Here is a 19272-nt window from a genome sequence, read left to right on the forward strand (position 1 = left end):
AGCCCTTTCGACCTAGACTCTCTCCCACCCTCTCCTCTCCACTCTGGCTGACTCTTGCTCAACATTCAGGTTTCAGCTGAAACATTCACTTATTTAGGATGTGCAGGGGCCCGAACCCCTGAATGGGTTATTTGCTCCCACGACCCTCTCTCTGCAGGTTCTGTCTTATAACATGTGCTGCACCTGTAGTTTCGGACACCCTGTTTTCCTTGCTGGCTGCTAGAGCCACCAGGATGCATTCCTAGAGCTGGCACTGTGACTCACTGTGACTGGCACCTGGAAGGGGCTTGTGGAATATTTTGGCAAGGAAGAAGAGGGGAACATATTGGGGAAGGAAAAGATAGGTTGGAAGGGAGACATGGATGTACCGACGGGCTTTCTGGAGTCCCACAGCAAAGGGCAGCCACCTACTCGCTTCCCGCCTGGGTAAAGCCCCCTGGAGATGAGGAGAGGTTGGGACACACACGTCTATGGCACTTGAAGGAACAAGCCCTTTGAAATCCCCTTCTGAACTTTGCTGGGTACTTCCTCTTAGAAGCTTCAAAGTGGTTTTCAAACCCTAATTACCCCACACACTATGGCCCCAGGCAGCCGCCACACTGGGCCTCGATGTTCCTGTTTGCAAGTTAGGAAACTGAGCCCCAAAGTTAAGTCCTTGCCCGGGGCCCAAAGAGGAAATCAGCCTGAAAGGTTGTTCCCATTCTCAGGAAACTACCCAATAGAGGAAGAGCTGGAAGCTGAGGGTACTTTGGGCCTCAGTTTACCCATATGGGTGAGGGGACCCTCACTGCTCTACAATTCTTTAATTCTCTACTATGCATTTACCCAGCTCAGGAGTTATAATGAGGCAGCCCAGGCAGGCCACATGCGGCCCTCAAACATGTGTTGTGATTGTCTTAGGGTTTGTTTTTTTTTTTAACAGAAGATTTTTATAGCAAAATTGAAATTTGAGGATTCTCTTGAAACATCAAAAGGTCTGGAAACACTGGACCCACAGATTCCATCTCCACTAGGTGTAAGGCTAGCTGGAGCTGGGCAGCAGCTACCTCCTTTGCACAGGGCACATGTTCGCCAATTTGCCACAGACCCCAGTGCCCCCTCTTGTCTCTGACCTGGCTTCCTTCACTCATTCATGAAACCCGCTGAGCCCTCTTGGCAATTGAATCAAAGCTCTTGTACTGCCTCTTCCACCTTAGTTACTACCTCTGGCTGCACTGGCCTTCTCTGGGTTTCTTGTAAAAGCCAAACTCTTTCCAGCCACAGGACCCTTATATATGCTGTTCTGTCTGCCTGGAACACTCTTCCCCCACAACTCTCAGTTGAAGGGTGGCTTCCTCTATCTGAATTGGGTTCCCCTTACTGTCTCTATAGCTATCTCCCAGGCCGCATCACAACTTGTATTTATTCATGAGTGTGCTTACTTGCTTGTCTTCTGTCTCCCCTATTAAAATACAAACTCCTGGAGGGCAACAAAAACTCAGTGTTATTGACTGCTGCCTCTGCAGCATGCAGCCCAGAACCAGACAAACCTTGGGAACTTGGTAAATGTTTCTGGCGTGAACGTGTGAATGAATGCATGAATGGGACCCTGGCAGGCCCAGTGGATGTCCATCCAATGATAAGTAGCCAGTCATCCTGCCAGGGGTTGGTAAGTAGATGCTATTTTCCCAGTTTCCTTGTGGCATTCACTCAGGCACATGTGCTCCCTTTTCCAGAAGCCCTGGGATAAAAAGTGAGCGAGAACACTTCAGGGGGTTTTTAAAAGTATTTATACCTGGATACATGTGCCAGGCAAGGACAGATGACTAAAGCAACCAAAGAAGACGCCAAGATGACAGTACAAAGTGAGGCTTCTTCCAGACGCAGAAAAGGAGGCTTGGCTTCAATTAAATCAGCAAGTCCCAAAGTGGATGCAGAGAGGGGGGATGTTGGACACCAATCTCAACAATCACGAAAAGGAGAGCCTCCCTTGAAGTTTAAGAGTTTAAGGCAAAGACAAGCCACCTCCCTCATCCTACTTTATGCAAAGGACCTTATGATGTCTTCTACCCAAGACACAGGATGAGTCAAGAATAAAAACAGGTTTAAGGAAGCATCCGATTGCTAGGGGACAGGTCAGAGGCTGGGTTGGGGGCCCATTTACAACCATGTGGTCAGTGTTTGGTGATGTCGAATGAATAAATGACAGCATGAATATTGTAGATATCCAATATTATAAGATGCCATGTTGCATGCCTCTCCCCCCAGGTGCCCAGCAGATCCTGGCCAAAGCAAGAGTGCTGGGCAAAACAGATTCAAACGGTCATTCATTTGGTGTATCTGGTATCTCCAAGCTGTACCTAACTCGTGTTAAAAAAGTTAACCTTCCAGGCTGGGGAGTCAGCCACTGAAAGGGGGTCGGCCACAGGGAAAGTTACAGGGTGAGGATGGTGAGGCTGAATAGATGTAAGCATTCAGGTTTGGCATCTCATATTGGCTGAATGGAGGGGGTCTCCAGAGGTGGGGGGGGGGGGGCAAAGGGATGAGGTGGCGTGAACAGGTATCGCCAGCTTCTGGTCAAGAATCCGCTCCCAGCATCTCAGATCCCAAGAGGGAACAGCTCCTCATCGTTGGCCATCCCCCAGCTTCTCCCGGCCTCCTGCAGCATCTCTCCCCTCCATATCCCAGGAAAACAAGAGAGATTGGCCAGAGGACAAACGTGGCACTTGAGGGTGGCTGGGGGCTGGAGAAGCGGAAAAAGGCAGGAGATTTTTGCTCATCACAAAAACAAACAAAAAAACCCTAAAGAAAAAAAAAACCCATAAAACTTTACTAATAATGCTCCCCAAAAGGGAATAGACTACTGCCTAAGGTAGTGAGCTTCCTGTCACTGGAAGAGTACAGGTGAGACCCTGGAAGCCATTTTCATGACTCTTGTAGATGGGATTCCAGCCAGCATCAAGTAATGTTCTTATCTTGGTGGCTGTGGGTGGGAGAGTTCTCAGACCCCCTGATATTGTAGGCAACATTTTTTCTGTATCTTTTGTTTTTCTTATAGAAAGTGTTGATGAGTTTCTTTAGTTTCTCAAAAGGGTTTATGACTCAAAAAAGATGAAAAATTATTCAGAGGAACTGATGAGGTCACCATTTCCCCAACCATTTCTGATTCTGCACATCAGAATGATCTGAGGAGTTTTAAAAAATATGGGGTGCCTGGGTGGCTCAGTCGGTTAAGCGTCCGACTTCAGCTCAGGTCATGATCTCACGGTGTGTGGGTTTGAGCCCCACATTGGGGTCTGTGCTGACGGTGCAGAGCTTGGAGCTGATTTGGATTCTGTGTCTCCCTCTCTCTCTGCCCCGCTCCCACTCACTCTCTCTCTCAAAAATAAATAAACATTAAAAAAAATTTTACAAAAAATGTGAGACCCTCCCCAGCTCCCACTCCGAGCTTACTGAACCAGAATCCCCCAAAATTTGTGTTTTTGAAGAGCTCTTACTGGATGATTCTGATGCCCTCAACCAAGGACTGGTCTGAAGTCTCTAAAAAATAGTAACCAAAGGCCTCTGTGAATTTTAAGTAATTTTTCACCCCGAAAGTTTTAGAATTCCAAGACAGAGGTCACAAAACAGGGCCCCGTGGGCTTCTCTGGCCTATGGGGGTGTTTTAAAATAATAAACAACTTTGGCCAATGTTTAAAAATTGGAATAGTTCTGGGTGCGTGGATGGCTCAGTCAGTTAAGTGCACAACTCTTGATTTCGACTCAGGTCATGATCATCACAGCTTGTGAGTTCGAGCCCCAAGTCGGGCTCTGCACTAATTGCACAGTTTGCTTGGGATTCTCTGTCTCCCTCTCTCTCGGCCCCTCCCCCACCCCTCACTCGCTCCCTGTCTCTCTCTCTCAAAATAAATATTTACAAAAATAAAAAAATTGGAATGGTTCACACACAATTCAAATTTTCAACTTCTATAAAATGCAATAAATTTCTCCTATAAATCTCCTATAAGAGAGCTAACAAAATTTGACCCTAATTTGCAAATCCCAATATTTGATTGAAACTTATTGTGTTTGCCACAGTCCCCACCACTCCCTATGGCATACAATCAGCTTACTTTGCTCTTAGGAGTTAACTGCCTAGCCCCTGCAGGCACTTAAGTTTGAGACCCCTGTTTGGAGCTTCCCCAAAAATTCACCAGCCTAAGAGATTGTTGACTCCAACGTATTTCCCTAATTGAGAAGAAGGCTGTCTGCTCCTGGCTGAGCTGGGAACAGAGGGGCCACAGGTCTCCACTTTCCCCAGCCCTCTGCCTCCCACCCAGCTGACATCTAGGAGTTGTCCTTCAACTCTGTCCAGCACCAGGCCAAGGACTTCAAAGCCACACTAGATCCAAATTGAGTTGACACTAATCCTCTTTGGCCTCGGCCTGTTTTCTTCCGCCAGGCAGAAACTTCCCGCCTCTGCTCGCTTCCTATTAAAATTAACAAGCGTTGCAAGCAAGCATCAAAGGCAGGGTTGTGTCTTTAATATTCCAGGCAGGCCCAGGCTGTGATCACAGCCCCTCCCCCATCTTCTTCTCTTCCAACTGAATTGGGGAAAATGGTTCGGCTGAGAGTGCCAGAATCAGAACATTGGCCATCCTTGTCTGTTTGATATTCGCACCAAGGAAAATTCCAGGGCCAGCAGAACATCTTCACAGCAATTTTCTTCAAAGTGCCCTGCAAAAACTGGCCAATTATTTGTAAGAGGCAGCCTTAGGAGGGTATGTTATTATCCCCATTTTACTGGCAGGGAAACAGAGGTCAAATGGCCTGCCCCAGCCAGAGAGAAAGAGAGAGTGAGATGGATGGAATCAAAGCATAAATCAATGTTCATCTGAGACTCACACAGACCTGTGTCTGGTCCAGGAATTCTACCACACCCACGCTTTCATACCCGGCTGGGTTGTCGTGACCACCCCTCCTGGTTCTCATGCTCGGCTTCCCAGACCTGAGCTGTGTGAAGACAGTAGGTCAGTAACCCCACAGGCACTGACTGAGGGGGTAACAAGTTCTGTCATCAGCCCTCTACCACGCAGGAAATGACTGTGGAGACTAATGATCCTCCTTCCATACAACCCTTCAACTCTTGTCTTTGTTTTTTTTCTCCGTAACATTAATTGGGGATGATCTGATTATTTTCAGAGGACCATGCATTTATCCTGAAGTAATCCACAAGTTAAATAACTAGGGCACCATAGTTCCAAGTTATTAGTGGAACCCTGGCAGGTGGGAAGGGGCTGTAGGGTCAGAGGATTGGTCCATCTAGCTGAGGGACCTGTTCAAACAGAAGTCCACGGACACTACCCCCACTGAGATTTTGGCGTTGGAGGTCTGGCAAGCCCACTGTTGGCAGAGCTCGTCGCAGGGGCTACAGGTCCTGAGCTGCTATATTCCCTCCCACATCTTTGGAGGAAAAGCCTGGCCAAAAAGTGCCTGCAGACAATGAACAATTTTCTCAAAAAAGTGACTTTGATCCCAACGCTTTTATTTATTTTTTAAAAACTTTTAACATTTATTTATTTTTGAGAGACAGAGTGTGACCAGGGGAGGGGCAGAGAGAGAGGAAGACACAGAAACTGAAGCAGGCTCCAGGCTCTGAGCTGTCAGCACAGAGCCCAACGCGGGGCTCGAACCCACAAACCATGAGATCATGACCTGAGCCGAAGTCGGATGCTTTACTGACTGGGCCACTCAGGCGTCCTCATCCCAATGCTTTTAAATACAAACTGCCTTTCTGGGACTTCAGCTGAGGGGATTGCCCCTCTAGAAATCATAGAGTCAAGCACCTTCCCAACAGCTCTCTCTTTACGAGCACCCAGAACAGAACTGGGAGGGGCCTGAGCAGTTATCTAGCTATGGACACCTCCTCAGTGTTTCGGGAGGAACTGAGGCCCTGGCAGAGAAGTGAATTAGTGAGTGAGTGACACCAGTGAGTGAATTAAGAAGACTCGGTTGCCCTGGAGAGAGAAGATACAAGAGAAAAAGTAAGATGTGTGCACAGAGGGGAATGAGACAAGAGGAGGAGAGAGGAGGAGGAGGAGGAGGAGAAGGAGAAGGAGAAGAAGGAGGAAGAGGAAGAGGTGGAGGAGGAAGGACACGAAAGGGAAGGAATGGAGAGCAAGAGAAAGGGGGGGGGACAGACACCCTTGTTTATTTCACCACCCAAGCACATGGTTCTGTGATGCCCGCCAATGATCTCTCTGGGAATCTCAGCTCCCCAATTACACCATAAAACCTTCTTTGTACCCCTAGGTGAGGCATGTGGCACCGTGTGGGGCCCTAAGCAGTTGCTTCATCTGAGCGGGTGGTTCTGCGAATGGCCACACTTGATAGTCACATAGGAGGTTTACAAAGGCCAGGAGGTTTTATTCCTCGATGCGTCACCTCACCCAGCTGATCCGCACCATGGGTGGGATGATAGGCAAGGCCCTTCCCCTCTCGGAGCCTCAGGCTCCCTATCTGTAAATGGGTTTGGGATTGAGAGAGGGTTTAGACCACATTATTGCCCTTATAGCCCTGGCATTCTAGAATTACGTTCATTCCAGGAGTTCTGCTTCTGTCCTTCAGGTATTCCTGAGAGGTGTTAGAGGGCAAATCCAGAACTCCTTACTATAAATAAATTTCAACTGGAAAGAAGAGTTTTTAAACAAAGGGTATAAAGCACAGAAGCCTAGGATGAGTTTTGCCAACTTGACCAATCCCCCGTGGCCTGAGCAACTGCTGGCAGAGAACATGAAGACTGCAGACACAGCTCCAGGCTGTCCCTCCACTCCCCACTGACCCTGAGTGGCCTTCCTGGGGACATACCAGGGTGTTCACCTTCCTCATTCCCCAAGATCACTTTGAGTCCTCTGCACGGGGAAATTATTAAAAACCAGTAAGGTGCGGGGCGCCTGGGTGGCTTAGTTGGTTGAGCGTCCAACTTCGGCTCAGGTCATGATCTCACAGTCTGTGAGTTCGAGGCCCACGTCGAGCTCTGTGCTGACAGCTCAGACCCTGGAGCCTGCTTCGGATTCTGCATCTCCCTCTCTCTCTGCCTCTCCCCACTTTGCTCTGTTGCTCTGTCTCTCAAAAATAAATAAATGTTGGGGCGCCTGGGTGGCGCAGTCGGTTAAGCGTCCGACTTCAGCCAGGTCACGATCTCGCGGTCCGGGAGTTCGAGCCCCGCGTCGGGCTCTGGGCTGATGGCTCGGAGCCTGGAGCCTGTTTCCGATTCTGTGTCTCCCTCTCTCTCTGCCCCTCCCCTGTTCATGCTCTGTCTCTCTCTGTCCCCAAAATAAATAAACGTTAAAAAAAAAATTTTTTTTTTTAAAAAATGTAAAAAAAAAATTAAAAAAAAAAACCAGTAATGTGGAAAGAAAGAGACAGGCCGTGTGACTATGAAAGTGATACAAACTGGTCCCAAAGTCAGATTGGTTAGTGCGATGCCCACTGAGCAATCGTAGAACGCAGCGCGTTAGCAAGAACACTGGACCACAGAGTAGACCCAAGCAGCCAAAAATCTTAACAATGGTACACTCAGCCTCAGTACTAATGAGGGGAATGTAAACCAGTAACCAAGAAAATGCCATTTTGTATCTGCCAGACTGATGAAACTTAAGTCTGACAATATCAAGTGTTAACAAGGACGTGGGCAAATGGTCCCTTGAGGACACTGATCACACGGGAGTATGAACTTCTGGTAAGCAATTTGGGACTATCTAGTAAAGTGGAGTAAGCCTGTGACCTTCCACTCAGCAAGTCTGTTCCCAGAGAAAGTCTGGGACATGTCACACAAGGAACCATGTATATGTGGCCATCCATTACAGCAGCGTTCGCAATAACGATAAAGGGGAAACATCTAAATGCTCGCCAATAAGAAAAAGGATAGAACTGTGAAATCGTCTTATAATAAATAGAATGCTATATGGCAGTTAAAATCATAAATTTCAAAATGCTAAGCCAAAAAAGCAAAAAAAAAAAAAAAAAAAAAGTTGTAAAAGGCTACATGGAGAATGATGCCATTTTATATGAGGTTTACAAACTTGTAAAACAAGACCATATAATTTTTTATAGACACATATATATGTAGTAAAAGTAGAAAAAACATGCGTGGGCATGGTCCACACTTTGAGAAATCAGTTCCCGGGTTTGGTGGCGGGGTAGGCAGGAGATAAGGGACGTTTACGTGAAGGGTTTCCACTCTGCTTTGCTCCTTTAGGTCATTGAAATGAATAATAAGACTTAGTGTTAATATTTGGTCATGCTGGAAGTTTCCACATTTAATTTTCTACCCTCTGTTTTTGAAATCGTTCAGAATAAAAATAATAACTCAAAAAAGAGAGCGAGCAAAAAACAAGGAAGAGCATTGGCCCAGAGTTCCAATTGAGAAATCTGCCAAGTGCCGCTGTTCCCTTGGGCAAGGCCACTAACCTTGAAGGTGAAGCTGGTGTTCAATGGCTTTCCTACGGGTTCCAGCTGCGATACCACCCCCACCCCAGATAAAATCATTACGTGAGAGGAGGTGGGCGGGATGCACAAGACAAAACAGATTGTAAAAAGAGTGGCTGCCCCATTTAAATAGAAGAGAGGAGGGTTGAGGCCTGACATCCCCTCTGCAGCAGCCCCTGCAATACACCTCCCTGAATCCCCGGGGCTGTGAGCCTGAGCGGCGTGAAAACCCCAACACTCCGTGAGGAACCCAGAGTCTACCTAGACTGGGAGAAATGAAGGGCCAAGACCAGGCAGCTAGGGCACAAAATTTAAGGAGCTACTCACTCTCGGGGTCATTCAAGCACCACCCTGCACTTGCGTGCCTTTAGAGAAATCCTGCTTGCTTTCCCTTTTTCTGACGGCTATTGAACTGTGTATTGCCCCTGCTGGAAAGCAAGCTCCTGATGACCAGTCCCTGTGTCTGGCTCACTCACCTCATCCAGAGTGTTAACCTGAAGCCTAGTACACAGCAGGGCCTGAATGTTTGCTGAAGGATTGATGGAAGGAAGGGAGGAAGGAAGGGAGGAAAGGAGGGAGGAAGGAAGAGAGGAAGGGAGAGACGGAGGGAGGGAGGAGGGAAGGAGGGAAGGGGGGAGAAAGGAAGGAAAGGAAAGTAGGAAGAAAAAGGACTTAGGAAGGACAAATGGATAGATGTGAGCCTCTCGTCCCATCCCCAAAGCCCTAATCTGGGCTGCCAGCCAACCTGGGCCAGCCACTTTGCTCCTGGGGGCAATGAGTGTGGGTAATTGTTGGCTTTGACCTTACTCATCCTTCCTCTAGGGCCGTGTGCAAAGCGGAGGGTTTCACTTGCCCAGTGGGTACTGAATTACAGCCCTGGAGCTGGAGTCCTGTGTAATTAACTAGCAGCCACAAGCCCTGGAGAGTCTGTGAAGTCTGCCGAGCACACAGATGATTGGGCATCGAGCAAGGTGGCTCCTAATTAGCCTTGGCCTGATTTTTACAATCCACAGAGCTGAGACCCACCTCCTGGGAGGCTGGTTACGCACCGGTTGTGGGTTCTTTACCTGGGCCCCGTGAATGGAAGGGGGGGCCTGGAAAACAAAATTCTGTGTGTATACATGTTGGTTGGAGTGAAGAGGCTTTCTTGGAGCTATCCTGAGACAGAACAGCCCCAGACTCCCTGGCATGTATAGCTTTCTCAGTCTCTCTCTCTCTCTTTCTCTCTCTCTCTCTCACACACACACACACATGCATTGTTAGCTGATGGAACAAATGTCTAGAGACATATATTTAAAGGAAACGTGAAGAACCTTACAGTTTATCAAAATCTACAGAAGCTCTTCCTGATGATAAGATCTTCAGCACTTGGATCACAGAGAGGGAAGCATCTCGTTAGCCCAGCAGGGGAGGAGTCATAGCGCATGAGGAAGGGGGTGCTGGCCCTGCTCCTCTCAACCAGCCTCCCACTCCAAAGCCCAACTTGCCAGAGTTTGGGGCTCTGTCACCCCTCTGCACCATGCTTTTCCAGGCCGGGCTGTGGACAGATTTGTGACAATGATGTTCACCCTTCGTGTTCTTCACGGCTTCCTATTGCTCCCGCGAGTTTTCTATCTTAGCATCTCCTGTCCTGCTGCTTCCACGTATCATCTCCCTTCTAAAAATCACAAGCTGATGTTCGGAGAGGTGACATGCCTTGCTAAAGCATCGAGGCCAAACTCCAGGTATATCTGACTCCACATCAAGCCGTCTATAAACATAGCATGCCACCACAAACATAAAATCTTAATAATATCTACCATTGCTCGAGCACTTGCATGTTAAATGCTTGATCTTCTTCATTTTCTCTTAATCCTCACCATAACTCTATGAGTAGGCCCAGGGACCCCCATTTTATAGTTGAGGTTCACAGAGATAAGGGAGCTTCCATAGAAAGCGGATGGAAGAGTCAGAATGGGAAACATGTGTGAAGGACTGCTGCCCATAATATTCATTATGCTCTCTCTTGCTAGAGTGTGAAAGGCTATCAATAAACCCACAATTGGTGCGAGGACAACTAGGCTGTGGTTGTGAACGGACAGTGACACTGGGAGGCAGGGGCATGCAAATTATACCTCAATGAGGTACCATTACACTTCTTCACACTTATCAGAAGGGCAAACATTTCGAAGTCTGAATATAAGAAGTATTAGAGGAGGAAGTGGGGAAATAAGAACTCTCAGAGAAATTGCTCAAGGGAGTGCAGACTAGTATAAGATCTTGGGAGAGCGATTGTCCCCCCTACCACCTAGCCACCCTCCTTCTAGGGATGAGTGAGTTTTGTATATTTATGTACATGACATGAAGGGGGATGTTCCTTGCAGGATTTTTGTAATAAAGAAAACATAGTATAAGGGTCTAGGGCAAGAGCAGGTGCAAGGGGGCCCAGTTAGGAAAGGAGCCGAATCTTCCCGGGAGGTGAGGGTGGCCCAAACCCGGCGGCGGCGGTCAAGGCAGGCGAGACTGAGACTGAGACCATAGGGGAATCTGGCTGGAGGTGAGGTGGGGAGAGGCGGTTGGGGATGGAGTCTGAGATGCTGTTTGACATCCACATGGAGATGCTGAGTAGCAGCCGGAAATACGGGGCTGAAGTTCAAAAGAGAGGCCGGGGCTGGAGATGTAAACTGGGAGTCATAAGCACATAGATGGTGTTTAAAGCCATAAGCCTGTTAACTTTTTTATTTCTTATAAATAAAAGAGCTGAAGCAAATATGATCGTGTTGACATCTGTTAATTCTGGGTGGTCGATATGATGGTGGTTGTAATGCTCTTCTTTGTACTTTTTAGTAGGTTTGAACTTTTTAATAATAAAGTTAATTAGTAAATAGTTTATAAGGTGACAAGGCTCCAAACTGCTGACGAGTTCAGTCAGGAATGCCTCAAACCTAAAACATAGGTACTGGTAACTAAGTGAGGAGTCAAGTTCAAGTCCTCCCCTGCCATCAACCTAAGTTCAGTGACTAGGGGTTGACCCTGTTTCCCCATCCGAACAACAAGAAGCTGACCCACAATTTCTGAGGGTTCTTGCAGGGCTGGCCATCCAGGATTCAAGCTGGTGCCTCATAGGGTCCCTGCCAGCCCCGATGGTATCCACCAACCTCTCATGCCTAGTCTTCCAGATAAGGCCAGAAATACTCCATAAGAGGGCTCTGTAGATGGAAGTTCAGCTCTGCCTCCAAACAGATGAGAACTACATCGAGGGGAGTCAGAAAGAAAGGGCTCCACCGTCCCCAGGCCCTGGGACCCAAAAGGAATTAGGCTGAGTTTAAAAGCAGGGAACTAAAAGGGCACCTGGGTGGCTCAGTCAGTTAAGTGGCCGACTTTGGTTCAGGTCATGATCTTGCAGTCTGTGAGTTCGAGCCCCGTGATGGGCTCTGTGCTCCAGCTCGGAGCCTGGAGCCTGGAGCCTGCTTCGGATTCTGTGTCTCCCTCTCTCTCTGCCCCTCCTCCACTCCTACTCTGTCTCTCTCTGTCTCTCAAAAATAAATAGATGTTAAAAAAAAAGTTTTGTAAGCAAGGAACTGAAACCCAGAGACTTTTAGCCACAGTATTTGAGAAGTTTGAATGCATCCAGTTCAGGACCCCAAGACAGGCTGAAGTCTATTAAAAAAAAAAAAAAGAGGGGCGCCTGGGTGGCTCAGTCGGTTAAGCGGCCAACTTCAGCTCAGGTCATGATCTCACGGTCCATGAGTTCAAGTCCCAGGTCAGGCTCTGTGCTGACAGCTCAGAGCCTGGAGCCTGTTTCAGATTCTGTGTCTCCCTCTCTCTGACCCTCCCCCATTCATGCTCTGTCTCTCTGTCTCAAAAATAAATAAACGTTAAAAAAAAAAAATTAAAAAAAAAAAAAAAAGAATAGTCTATGATCCTGAAACATACAAATAGGTGGGTGGCTAAACCAATCTGCCAAGTTGTAATAGGCCCAGGTAATGATAATGACACTACTACAATAATAAGTGCTTAAAATGCATTCTCTCACTTAACGATCATGAGGACAGTGCCGTAGGGTTATCATTTTCATTAGCCAGGCTTTGCTAATGAGAATATTGAGGCTCAGAGCAGTCAAGCAACTTGCCCCACATCATGCAGCAAAGAAGGGGCAGAACGTGGATTAGGAGCAAAGCAGCATGACCCCAGATCTCAAGCTGTTGACTGCTCTTGGTGAGCAACTCGTTCCTCTCAATCTCCTCCACAAGAGCCGGAGAAGACAGCCTCGGCGTAACTCTGTTAATTGAGCCATTTATTCATCGTCAGCCCATAAATATTTATTGAGTACTCACTGTGTGCCAGCGCTCAGTGTGCCTGGCCACGGGGATGCTGAGATTAATACGGACTGACTTCGTTTTTGAGAAGCATGCAGTCTAGAGAGAGAGGTCAGTGTATAAACCAGCATAATAGAACCGATGGCTCCAGGCTGCTCCAGGGGGTGGGGCTCATACGTCTAGAGGGTCCCTGTAGGAGAAAGGATGGTGATTCCCAGAAGCAAAACATGGGCCAGGGTGTGGAGTCATGGCGCAGGACTCTTCTCTGACATCATCAAATGGCTGAACCTCCATTCCTAAACCGTGAGTCCCAGAAACTTCTTTCTGGCAAAAAACACTGGGCTCAGGAACACGTGTTTAGCTTTTTCCTTCATGAGAAGGGAGAAGATAGAGAACCCTGTCATTTTGTAGGAGAGGGGTATTGGCTGCTCCTTTGGAACAACCTGTTTCATTGTTTTTGAGAAAGCCACTGGACATACGCACGGAGGAGAGGCCATAGCTGGAGATGGAGATATTTAGGACTCAGGCTCGAAGGACCTACAACTGCTATGTGACGAGAGAAGAGGTGCCATTGTCAGGACTGCTTTTCTGCAGAGAAGTTCTTACATCAAGACCCCTCGTTTGAGAGGGCAGTGGGGGTGGGGTAGGGGAGTTCATTAACCAATGGGATTTGAGAGCCCCACAAAACCTCTGAACTTGTGGGGGGGGGCGGAAATGTGGTGTTTTGTGCATTTTTTTTCTGGGTAGAGGATCCAGAACTTTCATCAGATTTTCACAGGGCTCCTTGAATCCCGCCGGAAAGCTAAGGATCACTTCTTTGAAGATGAATTAACACATTTTTCAAATATTAATTTTCTAAGGGTGGATTTAAGCTGTGCCTAGAGCCATTGCATGTTCTTGGGGGTGGTGTGTGTATTCTTGTCTTCGTGCTCCATGCAAAGAGCTGGAGCTGAGACCCAGAAGACAGGCAAAAGGGCAAAAGGGGCCTGTGGATGTGCTTCTCCAGGCACTTGGAAGAAGGACGGCGGAACATGAACGGGACAGCCTGGGGCACAGCTCAGCATGGACTCGACTGCCCCATGCCACACATGGTTGTTTCAATCTGCACAGCCCAGCAACTGGGAAATATCTTCATGCTATGGGATAGAATTTTGAAATTATCATTCAGACGGGGTCTTCAGCAAATCACAGTGTCAATCATCCGAGAAAGAAGCCATTCCTGGCTCAGACAGGAAAGAGGGAGGAGAGATGGCTTAGATGAGGGTAAAGGACAATCCCTTCCTCGCTCTGGGCTCACGGGTTGGGCTAGACCTTCTAAGGCATTAGTATCTGCTGCAGGGCACACACATAAGAGGTGAGGCGGGGGAGCTGACCCTGCCAAGAGATGGACTTGGAAGGAAGACGAAGCCAGCCTCCAAACTCTGACAGCAGCCCTGTCCAATCAGGGGTTTCCCGGGCTGAGATGTCCTCCTAAACTTCACAACTGTAAGCTCTGGTTTTACTCACCCTTGGCTCCCCAGTGCCCCGCACAGTGCCAGCCTTTAGAAGGAGGTGAATGGATGAACATGCCTGGATCCCCTAGAAGGCTGTGAACTCCTTCCAGGCAGAGGCCAGTTCTGGATCACTACAATATCGCCCCTGCCTACCCTCCCTGTGTCCTGCGGATGACCAAGGGGCTGAATCCCTTTCTCCTCACTAGAACTTCTCAGCTCAAACCCATGGTTCCACGGGTCAGACTGAGGCCTCGCTGGTCCTTATGGATAAGTAACGGAGACACTGGCAACTTACAAAAAGGAAGATCTGTCTCCACTGGTTATGGCCAGGCCCCATCTTTTTTTGCCTTTCTGACTGGTAACGGTATTTTTCAGCAGAGGTCCTCCGTACCCACAGGCAGGATCCTCATGCATTTATACGTCCACTTGTCATTCACTCACTGGTTCATTTGTCCACTTATGTGTCCACTCACTCTCTCATTCATGTCTTCAGTCCTCTGACCACTCATCTCCTTCCTGTATTCATTCATCTCCTAAACGTTGTGCAGAACGCTGAGGAAGAGAGAGGCATCAGACACAAATCTTGCCTTTGAGAGCTCTGAGATTGGGGCACGGGGCACAAGAGCCATGGACATGCTCACACAGCAGAGTACAAAGTAGTAAACGTCATGAGAAACATACAAACGCATCACTGAGGGGTCACAGAAGTAAAGACTTCTTCCAGTTGAGAAAGGGGGAGATCAGAAGCAGCTTCTTGGAGCGTGTGTCATCAGTGGCAGCTCCAGAATTTCTACGTGGAGAGGGGGTGAAGGTGGCAGCTTTTGGGGAGCAGCCTGAAGCTGCATCATCGGGGGAGCACTTTACACAAGACTGAAGAGCAATCCGCTGCCTGTATCAGAGAATGAGGTTATGGTGAAGATGGGGGGCTCGTTCTCCCACAGAGCCCCTCTTGCTTCTACTACTCAAATAGCATTTGAGCTCATGCTTCGGTAAATGAGGAGGATTTATTTGGACTCGAGGCAGCAGGGGGAGATGAACACCTGACAGGAGCAAAGGCCGGATGTGGAAAAGCTCGGGGCAAGTATGGGGAGCCTGGAGTCCCTAGGTTTTGGTGAGGCAGGTAGAAGGGAGGAGTGGGCAATGACCTGAGAAAGGTAAGTTGACCTTGGAATGCAAGACTAAGATGTTCGGGTTTCCTTCAGCAGATGGTGGGAACCGCTGAAGGTTTTGAGAATAACAAGAGAATAGCAAGAGAAAAACAGGGCCAGTGCTATTTTGGGGGTTCTATCTCCGAAGCAGTGTGGAGAATGAAGAGAAGCAAGCAAGCCCACAGGAGGCTGGTTCCAGGCCCTTCCTAATGTTTAGGGGGGCAGAGCAAGAGCACAAATGGAGGTTCACATGCCACTGGCTAAAATATCTAAAAGTTATAAATCAAATTGACAAATAAAATACATTCCATCCCCCTACCTTACAGAGAGCTTCATAGCCACCTGAAGGACCAGCTTCAGATGTTTAATTCTCAAATCCTCACACTGGAAGGCACCTAGAGAGCTGCCCATGGCCCCAAGGCCCACCTCCCTTCTTTTCCCAACCCTAGTCTCTTCCCTCACTCCGAGAGGCCTCATGCACACCAGTGGGCTCCCAGCCCACACATCCAAACTGTGTTTGCACCCCCAGCAAACAGCTACCTCCAGCCACCCTTCAGGCCTAGAGTGACACACACCAGCTGCCCATCTGCCCTTGGGAGCCTGGGGCAGAGGTCTGAGCAAACCCTCGGAAGCAAGCCGGCTTGGGATGAGACAAGATTCCAGAATCCAGAGTGTTATGTGTATGGTCTAGAAGAGGTTGCGTACTTCGGTTGGGGACGTGCCCCTGACCTTTGGCCTTCTCACCCAGGGAGTCTGGAGGATATGCCAAAAAAGGCCCCAGTGGGGCTTTCTAAAGCCCAAGACCCTGGCTAGAAGCCCCCTTCTGCCCATGGTAAGGGCTTTTAGGATCAAGGGAGACGGAGTGAGGCCCCGAGCCAGACCCTGTGAAGAAGGGAGCAGAAATGGCAGGCTGCATAGGACTTGAAGAGCAGATGGGTACAGCTGCCAATCTGAGCACTACGAGCACCACTGGAGCCTGAGCCCGGTTCCTTGATACCTTGGCACATACGCAGATGGGTGGATGAGCCACCTGCATCCCTTCTGAGAAGCCACCTGTGTGACTGTACTGCCCTCCCTCTCCTCTGCCCTCCTTCTGCCCGCTCCCTCCAACCCCCAGCCCGCAGCGTCTGGCCGGGCCGTGTGCAGGGCGTCTGGCCCCAGGGACAGGTGGGGTGCGCCCAAGTGCACACCTACACAGCTATAAATAGGGAGCCTCCAGCGGCTGCTGGCTCAGCTTCTCTTCCCCAGCTGTGATAGCACTGGAGCCTCTGGAACACCTGGACCATGGACCCCGGCGAATGCACCTGCATGTCAGGTGAGTAAGCATGCCCACTCTGGGGTCCTGGGACCTTGCACCAGCTTCCGACAGGGCACCCACAGGGCTCTGATGAATATTTCTCTCCCTCCAATTAGGAGCCGCCAGCGGGGTTTGTCTCGGACTGGTGACCTCTGGGACGGCTCCCACTCTGTGGCCTACCAGTCTGATTTGCTAGAATTGAGACCCTGGATCAGGGGGCACTTAGTGTCAGGCCCCCAGGGGCAGCCACCAGAGTTGAGGAAGTGCTGTGGCTCAGAATCTGGCAATCTGGTTTTGGTCCACTGCTGCCATTCATTCTTGACACTTAGTATTTCCAACACTCAGTTTCCTCATCCAAAAACCAGGGTCACTCATCCCCGGCTGCCCACCTCCCACTGTTGCGATGAAAGTGTTAAAATCATAAGGCATTTGCAGACATCAAGGGAGTTATTAGAAGCATACATGGGCTCCTGAGTCTCTGAAACTCCTTAATTTCACGTAAGCACGTAGCACAGGAGGAGAGAGGTCAGAGTTTGGGGACATCCTGGTCTTTTATCAAGAATCCTCACAAGCCTCTCTGGTCCTATACAGGACTATGTCTATACCCAAAACTTGCCAAAAAGACAGAAGCTTCCAGCATTTTGACACTCAAATGATAGGGGGGATGATTTTTTTTTTAAGTGTAGTTGGTTTTTGTATGAAAACAAGCTATGGCTGCAGCTCTCTTTTGAGGTTATTTATGTCCCTGGTTCTTTCTCCTGACCATTCAGGGTTGCCATCTTGCCTGATGCCTTGCAAAGGTGAGGAGGGTATACAAGGCTCCGACAGCCCCTGGGGGACCTGGGGCTTGGTGGACTTGGCCTAGTCTAGTGGTTCTCAACCCTGACTGTACATCAGACTGGGTTGCTTTTTAAAATATGATTCCCGGGGCCCCTGTGTGGCTCAATCAGCTAAGTGCCCAACTTTGGGTCAGGTCACGATCTCACGGTTCGTGAGTTCAAGCCCCGCATCCAGGTTCTCTGCTGACAGCCCAGGGCCCGCCTCGGATCCTCTGTCCCCCTCTCTCTCTGCCCCTCCCCCTCTCAAAAATAAATAAACATTAAAAAAAAATACGATTCCCTTTTCTCCACTCAGACTCACGAATCAGAATATCTCAAGGGTCGGACCCATGAATCTGCAATTTAGCAAGTGTCCCGGCTGAAGGGCTGGACGCAGCCACCCCAGTTTCCATCCATAGTCTGTGACTGGGAACCACTAAGCGGCCCTGGCCACTTGTGTGATGCTCAACAGCATCTTCTATCCTCTTGCCCAGCCCCTCCCCAAGGACAGACCACTAACCTTGCCACCGGGACGATCAGCAGCACACCTTGTGTCCTCGTTCGATCTCAGTCCTTACGCTTGTGGCTCTGCCTTCTCTTCTAGGAGGAATTTGCATCTGTGGAGACAATTGCAAATGCACAACTTGCAACTGTAAAACGTGTCGAAAAAGTGAGTTATGCTGACCGGGGGCACCGCTGGCCAGAAGCTAAGAAAGTCTGTTCCCTCCTTTCTCAACCCTCCAGCCAGCCATGGTGGTATTAAGCAGGTTCTGGAGGCCTTTGACCCATGCGGGAGTGATCTGAAATGAAAGCTGAGCAGAGACCTGGGGCAAAGCTCCTAAAGCTTGCAGCCCACCTGGGGATGGGGGCCTCCATGGGGTTGCGTAGGAAGAGGGCTGCGGGGAGGTCCTGTTGTGGCCAGTGGTGAACGGCGTGGAGCACTGGCCTGGGGTCATGAGCTCTGAGTTTTAGTCTTGACCTGGCACTGACCAATGACCCTGAGCAAACCCCTTCCCCTCTCTGGGCATGTGGCATATTCTTGATGACTCCTGAGGACCCCTCTGGCTCTAACATCCCACAGCTTCCTGCCCCAGGTAGGAAGGTCTTCTGCTAATGTGGTCTTCTGCTAACGTGGATAGAAGCCTGTGGCATGCTCTGCTTTCTCTAAGTGGTGGGAGAGGAAGTGGAAAGATGGGGGCGTGGCCCCCAAACTCACCTGTCTGTCCTGTGACCTTTTCAGGCTGCTGTCCTTGCTGCCCCCCGGGCTGTGCCAAGTGTGCCCGGGGCTGCATCTGCAAAGGGGGCTCAGACAAGTGCAGCTGCTGCCCCTGAAATGCATCCGTTGTGCTGGAGGCAAGGCCTGGGAAGCATCTGTACAGAGCATTAGTCGAGAAGTTAGAATTCTTGTACCATAGGTTATGCTTTTTATATATTTGCTCAGATGTGGTGTTGGTGACATTCATGTAAAGTGCTTGCAGTAATAAAGTTTCCTCTCATGGTTGTCTGATGGCTCAGAGCACTGTTTTACCCTAACCCAGCAGGAGGGAGAAGGACTGACTCTGTTGCAGACATGGTAGGCGCCCGCCCGCATCCCTTCTGCAGATGGCAGCTAATTACCCAAACCTGCAACTCTGCCTCAGGGGGCTCTCTCCTGCTGCAAGAGCTCGCTAGATGCCTGCACAGAGCAGGCCAGGAGTACTGGGAAATCATCGCCCCTGGGAACAGCCCTTAGCTAATGACAAAGAGGAGTTGGTGGACGAATACCCACAG

General features: G+C 49.2%; 1 protein-coding gene and 1 long non-coding RNA gene across 4 annotated transcripts in view; one reads left to right on the forward strand and one right to left on the reverse strand.

Moving 5' to 3' along the window:
- Positions 1–19272, reverse strand: part of LOC111558141 — a 34606-nt gene that overhangs the window by 2220 nt on the left and 13114 nt on the right. Inside the window, exons 4-6 of one of the 3 annotated variants that reach the window (XR_002738728.2) lie at positions 18719–18873; positions 18023–18119; positions 12765–12936 (exon numbers count right to left, since the gene is read on the reverse strand). This is a non-coding gene — a long non-coding RNA (uncharacterized LOC111558141). Of the gene's footprint in view, positions 1–12764; positions 12937–14822; positions 15129–18022; positions 18120–18718; positions 18874–19272 lie in introns of those variants that run through there. The other 2 variants (XR_002738729.2, XR_002738727.2) reach the window with 2 other exon arrangements.
- On the forward strand, positions 16562–19004 carry LOC109494884 (metallothionein-4). Its single transcript, XM_019819767.2, has 3 exons — positions 16562–16702; positions 18107–18172; positions 18743–19004. The coding sequence occupies exons 1-3, from the start codon at positions 16672–16674 to the stop codon at positions 18832–18834; spliced, it is 189 nt and encodes a 62-aa protein (XP_019675326.1). The 5' UTR covers positions 16562–16671; the 3' UTR covers positions 18835–19004.

Source organism: Felis catus, chromosome E2, assembly GCF_018350175.1.
Source record: "Felis catus isolate Fca126 chromosome E2, F.catus_Fca126_mat1.0, whole genome shotgun sequence".
In the NCBI taxonomy this organism is placed as follows: Eukaryota; Metazoa; Chordata; class Mammalia; order Carnivora; family Felidae; genus Felis; species Felis catus.